The sequence below is a fragment of the Octodon degus genome, unplaced genomic scaffold (assembly GCF_000260255.1).
Source record: "Octodon degus isolate 3935 unplaced genomic scaffold, OctDeg1.0 scaffold00107, whole genome shotgun sequence".
Classification (NCBI taxonomy): Eukaryota; Metazoa; Chordata; class Mammalia; order Rodentia; family Octodontidae; genus Octodon; species Octodon degus.
Genome location: NW_004524683.1, coordinates 3,745,940 through 3,758,907, shown reverse-complemented (window position 1 = coordinate 3,758,907; position 12,968 = coordinate 3,745,940). Strand labels below are relative to the sequence as shown.

General features: G+C 37.7%; 1 protein-coding gene across 10 annotated transcripts in view; it reads left to right on the top strand.

The window, feature by feature from the left end:
- Elavl4 (ELAV like RNA binding protein 4) overlaps window positions 1-12,968 on the top strand; it is a 90,439-nt gene that overhangs the window by 2,203 nt on the left and 75,268 nt on the right. For 4 of the 10 annotated variants that reach the window (XM_004639147.2, XM_004639145.2, XM_023724201.1 and 1 more), the window contains exon 1: window positions 2,732-3,009. The exons of 1 other annotated variant lie outside the window; for it this stretch is intronic. In XM_004639147.2, coding sequence (XP_004639204.1) covers window positions 3,001-3,009 — 9 coding nt within the window. In that variant the 5' untranslated portion in view covers window positions 2,732-3,000. Of the gene's footprint in view, window positions 1-138; window positions 262-2,731; window positions 3,010-3,403; window positions 3,766-12,968 lie in introns of those variants that run through there. 5 more of the 10 variants (XM_004639146.2, XM_023724200.1, XM_004639144.1 and 2 more) reach the window with 3 other exon arrangements.

The following is a 12,968-nucleotide window of genomic DNA, read 5'->3' as shown; positions in this document are numbered from 1 at the left end:
GCAGTTTCAGCCGGCTGCTGTTTCCTAACCCATTGTGCCACGTAAGGCTTCTCCACTGCGCGGAGTAGGTAGTTATTAACGCTGAATTGGCTTCTGGTTCAGTCCATCTGGACTCTGTGTGGGAAAGCTGGCTGCCGGCGACTGATGCTGAGATATCTGCAACCTTTGGGATGTATGCATGGTGGCAAGGGGCTGACTGATATGAGATTACTTCTTTTAAGGGAAATTGTTATTAATGACTCAAGAAACTGCTCATTTATGGTAAGAGGAAACAGCGGCTCTGGCAACCTCAAAGCTCTGGGATATCATTTTTAGGTTGCCTTAGCTGCTTGAGTGAGACAAGTTTCTTTCTGTGGTGGTGGAGGATTGTAATGGAAAAAAATCCTGCGTGACTGGGAGACTCACCTGCCTGATTCTTAAGCTAATATATTGAGAATCTGTTGCTTTACAAATGTCACGCCACTGATGTAGTGGTCATCCCCTCGCTCTGAAAGATGAATAGTACTATTGGAAATGCGATAATAAGGTTGACTTTTCCCAACAATAGGATTCTGTCTTTGTCTTTAGAGAAAAGGCCTCTGAGGACATTTGTGCATTTGTTTGAGGATTCTGTTGAAAGACTTTAGAGTGGAGGTTTTTGGAGAAGTGATCAATATACAAAATGCATGGATTTTTTTTATCCTGGCAAATCCAGCTAATTATTTATACGGCAGTATACAGTTCCTATTTCGGAAAAGTGGCCTAAATATTTTTTGCTATACCTTATGTTGATGTAGACTTACCAAGTGTGCTGAGGTTAGTATAAATGTGAAGGAAAAAATTAGAAATTTCACCTTTTATAACCTTCAGAGAAATGCCAAGTAAATATTTTGTTCCAAGTGAGCTGTTTTAGTTTACATGTTTGTCAGCATTATATTAATATTTATTTTTATAATATTTTGATATTGGTGAAAAAATACTCAGTTTTTGATGTTGATTTAGGGTACATGCACTTACCCTGTGTACATACATTGAGCCATTTAAAACACTTTACCTATGAATTCATCCTTAGTCTACACTTAACATTATATAGTACTATTATAACTCATAGGACACTAAATGTGCTGTAGAAAATATTTTAAAAGTGTACTTAATTCCTTTAAGGTATTATAGTTTTAACATTTTTGCTTTTGTATTCTATGCCTTTTCATTCCTAACAACTGCATTTATTTCTATTTAAAACCAATAGTTCACATAGTATCTGCAACAAATACTGTCTTATGGTATATCTATTTTTAAAGGGCTTATACACATGTATGTCTATTGGTGTGTGTTCACAAAATAGTAACTTAGCTTTAATCTTTAAGAATGTAAAGGTTATTTTCTTTTTCAGTACTTTTCACAAACATATTTATTCTTAGTCTTTGAACCCAGGAAAATAGCACATTTTTCAGCCTGTGTTTCCATTCTCCTAATTCTGTCTTACTTGAACCACAGATTATGTTGAATTCTGGTGATATTTGTTATTTCTGTATATTTATTGAGAAATAAATAGTGATAAAGTAGCCTTTTGCATAAGTATGAGGCATAAACTTCTCAGGTAAGACACTTTAAAAACCGAGGCCAGAACAAAAATATATTTACTTCATATATACTGCTTGAAAAATAAAGCTTGATTGCAACCATGGAATGTATAACACCAGCAGATAGACTGTGCACATCACTACACACTCGCTAAATGTCTCTTGGCAAATCTTTGAAAAGACCAAAAGAAAAAAAGGCATTATTTAAAGGACAGAAGCAAAATCACTTGTCCAGTTAAATAAGATGAGCACTCTGTACAGGTAATGAAATGAGGCTGTTTTATTTCAGGAACACATTTTATCTTTAGAAAGATAAGGAAAGCAGAGGGAAAATATGTTTTAGTGATTTTTAAAAATTCAGATCATGCCCCTAACCAAGTTGAGAAATAAATTCATTTAAATAAATCATTCATCATTCTCTGTTTTGAAAAGCTCAAACAGAATGTGGAAAGGTAGAGGCTGACAGCTGCCTCCTTCCTTCCAGAATTTTGGTTTGTTTGTTTTCTTTATTTGGGAGTAGTTTTCTGGGCAGACTTGTGTGACCCTAGTTCACAGAGCAAGTTTAAGCTCAAACTTGCATGCTTTAGCAATGCTGGCCATGTTAGCTGCAGAAGGAGTCTTACTAAAAAATCAGCAATATTGGGAAATAATAAAGTTAAAACGTAGAAGTATTAGCACATTAAAGTGCTTTTGTTGTATCTTTAAGCCTAGAGGCAGATCATTAAATATGCATTTCGCTAGAAAGCAACTGTCGAGAAAGATAAGGTGGTTGAAAATATTCAACACTGGAAAAGCCCTCCATCAGAGGGATGGAATCTGCATCCCTCAGGGCTGGAGAAAGGAAGGACACTCCCACTGTTAAGGTTTGCAAGCTTCTAGTGACCTGCAGTTGTTACAGTACTTTTGAGCTGGGAGGAAGGAAAAGGTAAAAATACAAGTGTGGCTGTTGTTGCTTCAACCAGGCCTTAATTACCAGACACAAGAAGCAGTTCAGAAATCTGGTCTCTGTTGTTGTAGAGGTCACCAAATCATTAACATCGCCAATCTGGCAGTAGCTAATTTAAATAGCACCTGATGTTGCAACGCCTCCCTTCGTTTCCCCAGCCAATCAGATCCTGGCTTGTGCTGACAGATGGTCCCATAAATGGATGTAAAAAGGGGAAGCTTCCAGCCAATTTCAGCAAGGCTCTGTTCAGTTGTTCTTATCTACATCCTAGAATCGGGGGTTTCAGCTCACTGCTCCTTTTCTTCCTTTTTTTTTTCTTCCTCTCCCCTGCCCCCTCAAATAATTGATTTACTTTACAATCATCCACATTGTGTTTTGTGGATCTTTAAAAATATATAACAATAGTAGTCATTTAAAAAATATATTCTGAAACCTTTGCAAATTTTAAGAGAAGAGTCGAAGCTCTGCAAGACCCAATATTTGCCAATAAGAATGGTTATGGTAGGTATGACTAGATCTATAATCTGTTGTTTGTGTTGATGGAGGGAAGGCAAGCATCTACACCCTGACCAGTCTTACGCTTGCACAAGAGTTTAGTTCTCTGTTGTTGTTTGGTTCTTGCATTTACTATATCTTTTGTGTAGAATGCATGTAGGTCCTTTTATTGAAAAACAGTGGGGCGATAGAGTGTCATTTTTAACAGCTCGTTGTCAGTTTCCCTTCAACATAAAGACGGAGGGTGGGGGTGGGCTGAAATAATTGCTGGTTTGTTGAAAGAGATTATATTACTTGAGCCCATCATGGCAAAAGGAACGTTTTCTTTTTCACGGGAGAAGGGACTTGTATACATGCCTGGGTTTTGTGGGGCTGGGGGTGAATGCATGGGGGTTAGGAATCTCCATTTCTTTGCTGGAGATTTAAACCTCCAGAGGTACTGCCTGAATGTTGAACACTGAGATGGGCAGTTGTGTTTCAGGGGACTGCGCAGTCAAAACGGCAAAGAGTGTGATTTATTTGGGCTTCAGTAAATGCTGCATCTTGTATTTCAAAGAGTTTCCTGTCATGACCTCATAAAAAAGAGGAGGCGGCTTGTATGTGTAGCGGTGCCTGGCGTGTTGAGTTGTTGCTTCCTTCTCTGGGCAGCAGCTCTGTAAGAAGGAATGTCAGCTTTTACATAACGTTTCTTTCCGCTTTTGACACACTGTGTGAGGGTCCATCTTCTTCTGATCACAGATGGAGTGGAATGGCTTAAAGATGGTAAGTGAAAAGAGGAAGGCAGCTTGGAGGTTCCAGCCGTGTGTGTGTGTGTGTGTGTGTGTGTGTGTGTGTGTGTGTAAGGATGGTGGACTGTACATTGTAAATCACTGTGGTGATCATTTGTGTGTGTCTATTTAGTATTTTCTTTTCTGAAAAAAGAATCTACTACCAAGTATAATGGCATGGCATGCACACAGGCACACAGACTGCCTTTTCCATCTAACACATATTTTAACCAAGCAAGACTGGTGCCTTTTTTGACAATCACAATGTGACCGTCACTGTTGGCTGGCGTGTCCGCTGCCTCTGTGAGTCTTCAGTGGAATTACACGACTGTTAAAGTTAAAGGCACGTTTCTTTTTCAGTCTCCTGCTAGGAGTGATGGGGAAGGCTGGGAATGAGGGGTGGAGGAGGTAAGATTCAGTAGGAGCAGATGCATTTGTGAAACAGGACTTTTGGATGTGGATGGGAAAGTGGAAAACCTTTCTGCCAAGTAGTAAATCTATTTATAGCATCATCTTTTTGAGAAAAAAAGGAAGCAAGGAAACTCCTTGAGTACCGCTCCTGTTGCCTGATGTTGACCCTGCAGATACGGCACAAAATGGCATGATCTGATGCCACCAGTGCCCACTTTGACTTTGAATTTTCACCAGCAATAGCTTTTATGGGGTTTCAGGGCTGGGTATGGGAGAATGCTATAAATTCATATGCATCTTACTAGAGAAGCCTAAAGAGGACTTTTTGCTCTGCATAGATGTTATAACAAAGCTGTGGTCTTTTTCTCATTCTTAGAGGATTGCCTTTGTCTGGCTGCTTGTTTTGATGGGTGTAAAACAAATAAGATTAGACCGAGCAGCCCAACTGAAAGCGATAGCTGGGAGGAAAACCCAATGAAAGGTTGCCGGGGAAACGAACAGAGGAGAAGCCGAGTAGGGAGCAGGTGGCTATCACGAGAACACACTGCAAACAGTATAAAGGGGGGGACCACGATTATCTTTGCTGTTCTTTGTGGTCAGCCCAACTTTAATTATTCTTTATAAATAGGTGTTAATTACATTTCTAACTCTGGTTTACAGTGATTTTAAGAAATCTATTTTTAAGCATCTGTTCAGCCTCTCCTGGTTTTCTTTTTGTTTGTTTGTTTAAAAAAAAAAAAAAAGGAGAGAAGGAGGGAGGGGGGAGGGAGGAAAAGAGAGGAGGAGAGGAGAGGGAGGAAGGGAGGGAGAGAGAGAGACGGAGAGAAAGAGGGGGGAAGGGAGCATAGGGAATCTTGCTTTTTCTTTTTTTTCTTCTTTTTTTTTCTTTTCCTCCTTTCCCTGCTGTGAAATTGTACGTGCTAAAAATCTCAAGGAATCCTGTGAGGCCATTTGAAAAAAAAATGTAAATTATATTGAATGAAGTTGACGGAAGCATAATAGTGAACTCCCACAGCTGATAGGTTCAGCAAATGATTTCTTAGAAATTTCCAGCAAATATTCATCGGAAAAATATAAGTAGAAAAGATTTCCCCTTAGCAGTGATTTCATGTTAGGTGATATTGATATTTTTACTAAATCAGACCTTTATACTATAGTTCTGATGAGTTCATTGTATCTCTCATTTTATATTCCAAGTAGAAATCGCTTTAAAATAATAATAAAGGAACGGCTTTCTGCTGGCACTTTGCTTCCTTTTCCTCCCTGTGCCTTCAGCCACAGTAGCCTCCTGGCTGCACCTTCACAGTCATTGCTTTCCACTGGCATTTGGCCCTGACTCTGAAGTTGGCATAAAACTGAGTGAAAAGCTGATTTTTTTTTCTAGTGTCTCTGAACGTCTGGGACCCATGCGTGCGCTGGGTGACAGGCATCTCTCGCTTTTTCTGTCTCATAGTGTGCTTTACTAGTAGTGTCTTTTTCCTGTGATGGTGGGTACCAGGACTGAAAGATGTACCACTTGGGTGAATAGGAGGTTAAAAAAAAAACCCAAAAAACTGAAACAATGATCTGTTATGGTTTCTTCCTGGGGGGCAAAATAAATACATAATCACATAGCTAATTATAAACCCCAAAAAGAGAGGCTAAAAAATACTGAAATACATTACAAGGTTTAGAAATATAACTGGCTTTCTTGAAAGTACTCTTAAATGTTACTTTCCCCTTTACGACTCTGTCCACCCAGCACACACCATTCTTTCCTCCTTACAGATGCTTCTTTCTACTTTGTCCTATTACTGAGGGGTTTAATATTTTGTTTTGACTCTTGAAGTTAAAAACAAATAAACTTTTTTTTTGTTCTATCCTTGAACCTTGCTCTCGTATGATAAGTGAATAAATATGTCACCTTTTAAAAATAGAATAATTTGTTTCTTCTGTAGTATAGTTTCCTTTATTTGGAGTATTTTCTGACAGTTTTTACTTAGGGGAAAATTCTATAAGAACTGTCATCTTGGCTTGGACTGTAAAAAAGACACGTGATTCTGCTGCTGACCTTTTTTGCTTCTTTGTCTTAAAAAAAAATAATAATAATGCCTACTACCTGCATGTGGAGGTGTGCCATTATGGAAGCTGAATGTTCATTTATTGAGAAGTCAAAACCTGACTGGAAATATGTCTCAAAAAAAAAAAAAACCTTACTATAGCAGTTTTAATGATCAGAATGTCTATATATCTCATAATAATATAATGGCTAAATTACTTACTATTTAAATTTTTAAAAGAGTCAAATGAATGTAGGTAGGAAATTAACTGAAAATTCACTTTCACAATCATTAACGTACAAGACGATTTTAATATCTCATTTTTAAAAACTAACAATCATATATTCATTTGGATCTTAGCCCCATTCATTCCTAACTGCCACTCATTCAAGTCATCCTTCTAGCCGGATGTAGAAGGGCTTGCTTCTGTTTGATGGTTTGCACAAAGCATTCAAACTTTGTATCTCCCAGTATCCCTTCTTTGGTCCTTTAAATATTGAGGTTTTGTTATGAAAGGATGGGCAGGTAGCTATACAGCAGCAGTAGTAGAATAGATTTGATAAAGCAAGAGAAAGAAAATGAACTGCATGCATGTCTTTTAGCCTTAAACTCAGTCTTGCAAAGAGGATTTAAGACATGCTAGACTTTAGATACTTTAAATTTAGGATTTCTGTTGGTAATAATCTATTTGAAAATTTATATCCAGAAATTATTGCATGGGTGGTGCTTTCTGTGTGTGTATTCTGAATCTCTAAAAGGATGTTTGGATGAATTAAAGCATTTTTCTCAAGTTAGAGAAAAATGTTACTATGAACAATGAAAGAATTTCGTCAGTGCAAGTCCTTCTCTTTGGTTTGATTTTTTTCCCGACTTTGCACTTGTTTTCTTATGTTGAGTGGGTTCTCTTTCCTATATGTAGACAAAATATAGTCACATCTATGAAGAGATATGCTGCTTCATTTAGCCTTTGACATTTTAATGCCTTATGTTAATTTAAAAAAGAAAGAAGTAATGTGTACTGCATGCAAGGAATGGCGGTCTTGATAGAGGTCATAATATATGGACAGTAGTCCTTTGGCCTTGACAAATTTCTTCATTAGTTCCAGTGATATGTGACCACCAGGAACGAAATTTATTGCTGGAAATTTAATGTGTACATTTTTTGGTGAGCGGGCCAGCGGATGCTAGATATAGGAGTATGCGCTGCCAAGTGCTGCAATGCAGTATTTTTTTTTCCAATGTCATTGGGAGTTTAGGGGTAAGAATGGACATGAGCATTCTTAAGCTTTTATCTTATTGTTTACTAGCTGATGAGTCATGTTACACAGAATTGGTCAGTTGACTTTTTGGAAGTAAAGTCAACTGTTTATTGACTACCATCCATTCCCCATCCACTTGAAGGATATGTGGTGTGTGTGTGTGTGTGTGTGTGTGAGAGAGAGAGAGAGAGAGAGAGAGAGAGAGAGAGAGAGAGAGAGGAAAATAGACTGTGTATTAGTGTAAGGGTGTTTGCTGAATTCCTGCACCTGTCTTAGGGTTTCCTTATTTGATGTTATCAACTGTATACACACTTACTTATAAGTATGTGTGTGTGTGTGTGTGTGTGTGTGTGTGTGTGTGTGTGTGTAAGTGGAAAGGAAACCAAATCAGGCTGCTTCTCATGAGAAGTAGCTTCTTTTCTTCGTAGCTTCAACAATCCTCTTCCTAGAAAAATATGAAATTTCAAATATACATCAAAAATATGTAAGATACATATCCTACAGACTTCCATTAGTAATGAGACACCTTTCTGTAGCTCCCACTTGAGGAATTATAAATGTGCAAATCCTGAAAGCTACCCTTTGAATCAGAGGTTGGGCTCTAATTAAAATGTGTTTATATGTGTATGTGTGAGAAGAGTTGGTATTCACTAGGGGCATTTGATCATTCTGCCATTGATAAAAACAAGGAGATGAGGTAGCTCTGTTAACATCTCGTGTTTTGGTTTGTTTTTTTTTTTTTTTTTTTAGTTTTTATGAGTGTTGGTGCGTATGCATGTTGGAACCATTGAAATTTTAAAATCTCAGCTTATTTGAAGATAGAGGTCTTTTATAAGTCAGTGACTTTCTAAAGGAAAAATAGAAAGTAGCCTGTGGGTGAATGGGTGTGACTTATCACAAATAATGTCTTAAGTTAGCTGTCTAACAGTGAAAAGAAAAGGACTGAGGACAAGAGTAGCGAGGGGCACCAACATGTGGATCCATACATTGCTGGTGTAGGAGATAAGAAGTGATAAATTTGAACTGGTGCAGTGCAGGATGCCCTGTAATTTCTCAGAACCTTGACTTTACATCTCTGTTACTTCCTTGTTTGTTTTTTCACACCTTTAATTATAACCAGTATGGGATGTTCACTGGGGGCATAAAAATGAGCCATTTCGTTTATTGTTTACTTCATTAATTATCCAGCCAATGTGTTCACAATAGCTTTGGAGCATCAGCATTAGAAATAAAGCACTTTGGAAATGAAATTGTTATAAAAGGACAAAAAAAGAAAAACAGCAATCAATCAGCTAGCTTGCTTTTGATGTTGACAGCCATGCTGTTTAATAGTGATATTTATGTGGTTCTTTATACATTCGTTATGAAATAAAGTATGTGGTGTCAACGCTCTTAATAGGTTGATGGTCCCCACATCTCTCCCTCCCACCCCAACTCAGAGAGTCAGCCTTTCTCCAGACTATTTTAGAAGTGACCATTTTTGCTCTGCCAGGCTCATTATTGGGATTCTTGTGGTAGCTAACACCAGAGATACTTTCCCCCCAATAAGAATCCCTCTACAAGGAACAAAAAGACTGAGAGCCATAAAGGAATCCTGAAATACATTTTGGTTGAGAAAGCTAAGGTTAATGTAATTGTGTACTTGCCTTTTCATTCTTTGGAAGGTTTTTTTTTGGGGGGGAGAGACTTATTTTTAGCTGAAAAAGTAAAATGTAAAACCTAGCATATGGGATTTTTTTAAATGGAAAAAAATTTTAGATCATAGATTTCTCCAGAAAATAACTTCCTCTCGACTCCTGGTTTGAAAAATACCATTTAAAACTGAGTTCAATTTTTCAATTATGCATTTTAAAGTATAGAAAAGTAATTAACACTTGTATAGCAAGTTGGTTTCCTTTTTCAGAATATAAGAAAACAGAGAAACAATTCCAGCTATGATGGCAAATTCTGAAAAACACACCACGGTGTGGAGATTTCCTGTCTGCACTTCATGGCATTAAATTCTGTCCTTCTTGGATCAGTTATTCATTGTTGTCTTTGCCTTATGACAACTAATTCTTGAAGTTTTTGTGACAACAGTGTTCCTAGTAGAGTTTGACTCTCATTTGTTGTGGTTTAAAGACGTGTTTGTCAATGGCATCCTATATACGTTTCTTTGAAACATGAAATTCAAGGTTATAATTTCTTTTTCTTTCAGCAATGATTAAAAAAATAATGAAGATAAGTCCCATGACTTGAGATCAAGTGAAGGTTTTCAAGGTTACACATTATACTGTGAGGGTTGTATCAAATTCTGAAGGAAAGTCATTTAAATATGAGTTTTTCCTTTTCTATTTGTAGTAGGCTTAACAACAGCAAAAGGTAAGAAGTAAAGACTTTCTGGACATTTTTTGTCTGTGAGTTCCATGTACCCAGATGTTCACTCCCAGGAAGGAGTAATTTGGATAGTTGGAAGAAACTTGTCATTTAGTCAGCTGCCCATGAAACTTGGCTGGAACCTGTTAATTTGACAGAAATATGAATGCCTTGCTTCTGATAGAAATTGCCTCTTTGAATATCTTTTTCTCTTACACTCAGGAGTGTGCCTGGACAGATAGTGAGCCTTTTGGAATACCCTGGGCTAACAGTTAGTTTGTAATACATATCTGTGAGGTCCTATGTGCTTGTAGGGAGCAGGATATAGACAACTGCGACCCCTGGTGTGCTGTGGCATATGCCAATAATGGCTTTTCAAGTAGTCTATTTTACTAAGCTGGGAATGTAAGCCATTTCAAGTTTTGCTTTCTAACTTTTACTTGTAAAATAGTAGGGTTTTTGTCTCTGTATCTGTCTCTGTCTCTCTTTCTGTCTCTCTGTCTTTCTGTCTCTATCTCTCTTTCTGTCTCTCTGTCTTTCTGTCTCTCTCTCTCTCTCTCTCTCTCTCTCTCTCTCTCTCTCTCTCGTCTTTCTGTGGCTGTCAGTCTCCTTTGACTTAATCTCCAGTCATGGCACTTAATTTCATTATGTTTTTTTTTAAATCACTGCTGAAAGAAAGAGAAATTTTTACAACCTAGAATTTTACATTTCAAAGAAATGCACATAGTAAATAGTAAAACAGTAGATAGAACTGGATTTGACTTTTGTTTTTCAAAGTGTCCACTTTGAAAATGCAGCCATAATAAATAATAGCTCTAATGATAAACTTCAGCGCTAGGTGATGTTTAAAAGTCTGAAATGGAAACCTGAGAACTTCGGCGCTTTACTGATGGAACTTTCATTAGGAAAATACATGCTTAAAATGGAGTAAACAACTAAGTCCCTGCAGTCTGTGATTTTGACCAGATTTGACTCATCCTTTTTTATGTTTCTTTTTGTAATACAGCCAACCACACATCTAAAATTTTGGATATTGTGCATGTCTTCAACATTAATTATCTCTGTTGATGCACTGAGTACAGATAGTACAATTCCCACAAGTCTAGATTCTTATTGTAACACTAAAATAAAAGTGATATTTATGAATAATATTGGGAAAGTTGTCCTCATAGTAATCATTCCCCAAAGAAAGCTTTATGTAAGTATGCATTTGTTATTCAAGATATTAAAAGGGAATCATTAGCTTTTACTTTTTAATTTGGACTAAAATATGTAAATTGGTTTTATTTTGGAGTTGTTCTCTTTTAGGTGGCATTGGGGGAGGATAATTTTCTAACTTGATTGTATTTTAATTGCCTTTCTAATGGAAATATCACAATCAACCTAGTTATTGTGATAAGTACGTGGAGGGCTAGCATGCAGATAGAATCAAAAATATATTTTATGTATGTATCCACATGTTAGTAAAGTAGTGTCATTTCTACTGGACAGCTTTATTTCCATACCCTTGTTGGCAAGGCCAGCTCACAGGTCATAAGCCCAGTTCTCACCTTGGAGAACTGCTACAGTATACCTGAAGGGTGTAAGCAAGCCTCCGAGAAGATAGCACTTCATCTTAATAAACTGTAAAGTACAGGGACTTTAGAGCAAAATAGTCCTTAGTCAGTTCCTGGATTTTCCAGTTAACAATTGAGTGATCTTGGATGGAGTGCTTCAACTTTCTGAACCTGTTTGTTTTTGTGCATCTTTCACGTGGGCACGATAATGCTTGATAGGGTTTCTGCGAGGATTGCATGAGAAACACTATTTGAAGGCACCAGTCATATGCAGGATCTGAAAATTGGAGGTTTGTAGAGGACATTAGGTCTCTTTCAGTCTGTCAGTCTTTCTGTATCTTGGCAAACACCCTCCCCAAGAAGAGGTCCATCTGCTCATGCCAGATGTCCTGGGAAGTGACATTGTGTGCCACCCTCACAGTCTCCATCCTTTTACCAGCACTCAAGGGGACATCACACACAGTGGTTTTTTAACACGTAGACAAGCCTGCAGTTATTCCCTGGAACTACATGGCTTTATTTAGTTTTCTGCATGTCCTCCTGGGGTGTTGCAGGGATCTCCTTTGAAAATTAGAATTAACTTGGGATTTAATGAGAAGAGAAACATGGTAAAGATAAAATTAATTTTAACCTGTGCTGTTTTTTTAAATTTTATGAAAAAGCCTATTAACATATTTAGAAGTCAGAAGGAATATAAAACTTATTTGTGCTTAATTAATAGTGTCCAACCTTTGCCATTTAAAATGCATATTGTAAATTGTGAGTTACTTTACTTTTGCCCAGAAACCAACTTACTTTGAAGCTATTTTTCCCCTTGCCCATTTGAGCCTTTTTCCTCTTTTCCCCCTTGTTTTCCCAACAGGCTAAGTTTTGAAGTTCTGTTTCTCAAGCAGTGTTGAAGAGGTTGAGGCAAAAGGTGGCCTAATGAGATTTTTCTAGCTTGCCTCCAGTTTTCTTCTGCTTGGTGAGGCAGGATAATGGGTGGCTTTGGCCATACAAACAGCTCTAGAAGTTATCGGATGGTCTGAAGAGATGTGCAAGGTGTAAGCAGAATGCTGGTCCTCAATTTGTTACCCTCATGCTAGAAGGGAAAGTGAAGGAGGAGGAAGAGGAGAGAGAGGTAGAGCCAGAGAGGGAGAGAGAGCAAGGGAGAGAGAGCGAGAGCGAGAGCGAGAGCAAGAGCGAGAGAGAGAGAGAGAGGAGACAGAGAGACAGAGACAGACAGACAGAGACAGAGACAGAGACAGAGACAGAGACGGACACAGAGACAAACAGACACAGAGATAGACAAACAGACATTCACAAAGGTCTTGACATAGTCATTGACTAAACATACACCTGGGAAGGACAAGCGTTAAGCCAAACCTAATTCTATGCCTTTTTTCTTCCTAAGGCCCTAATGTTTTGAAGGGTAAATACATACATGCAATAAAAAAATCACAAGCATCTGAACTGGGACCTATTGCTGTTACCAGTGAGGATGGAGAAATAATACAAGTAGTTCCTGAAGGAGTTTAAGCCTTAAACTGAGAACATAATCTTAGATCATTGTGTGTTCATTTCATAGGGTTTTTTTTT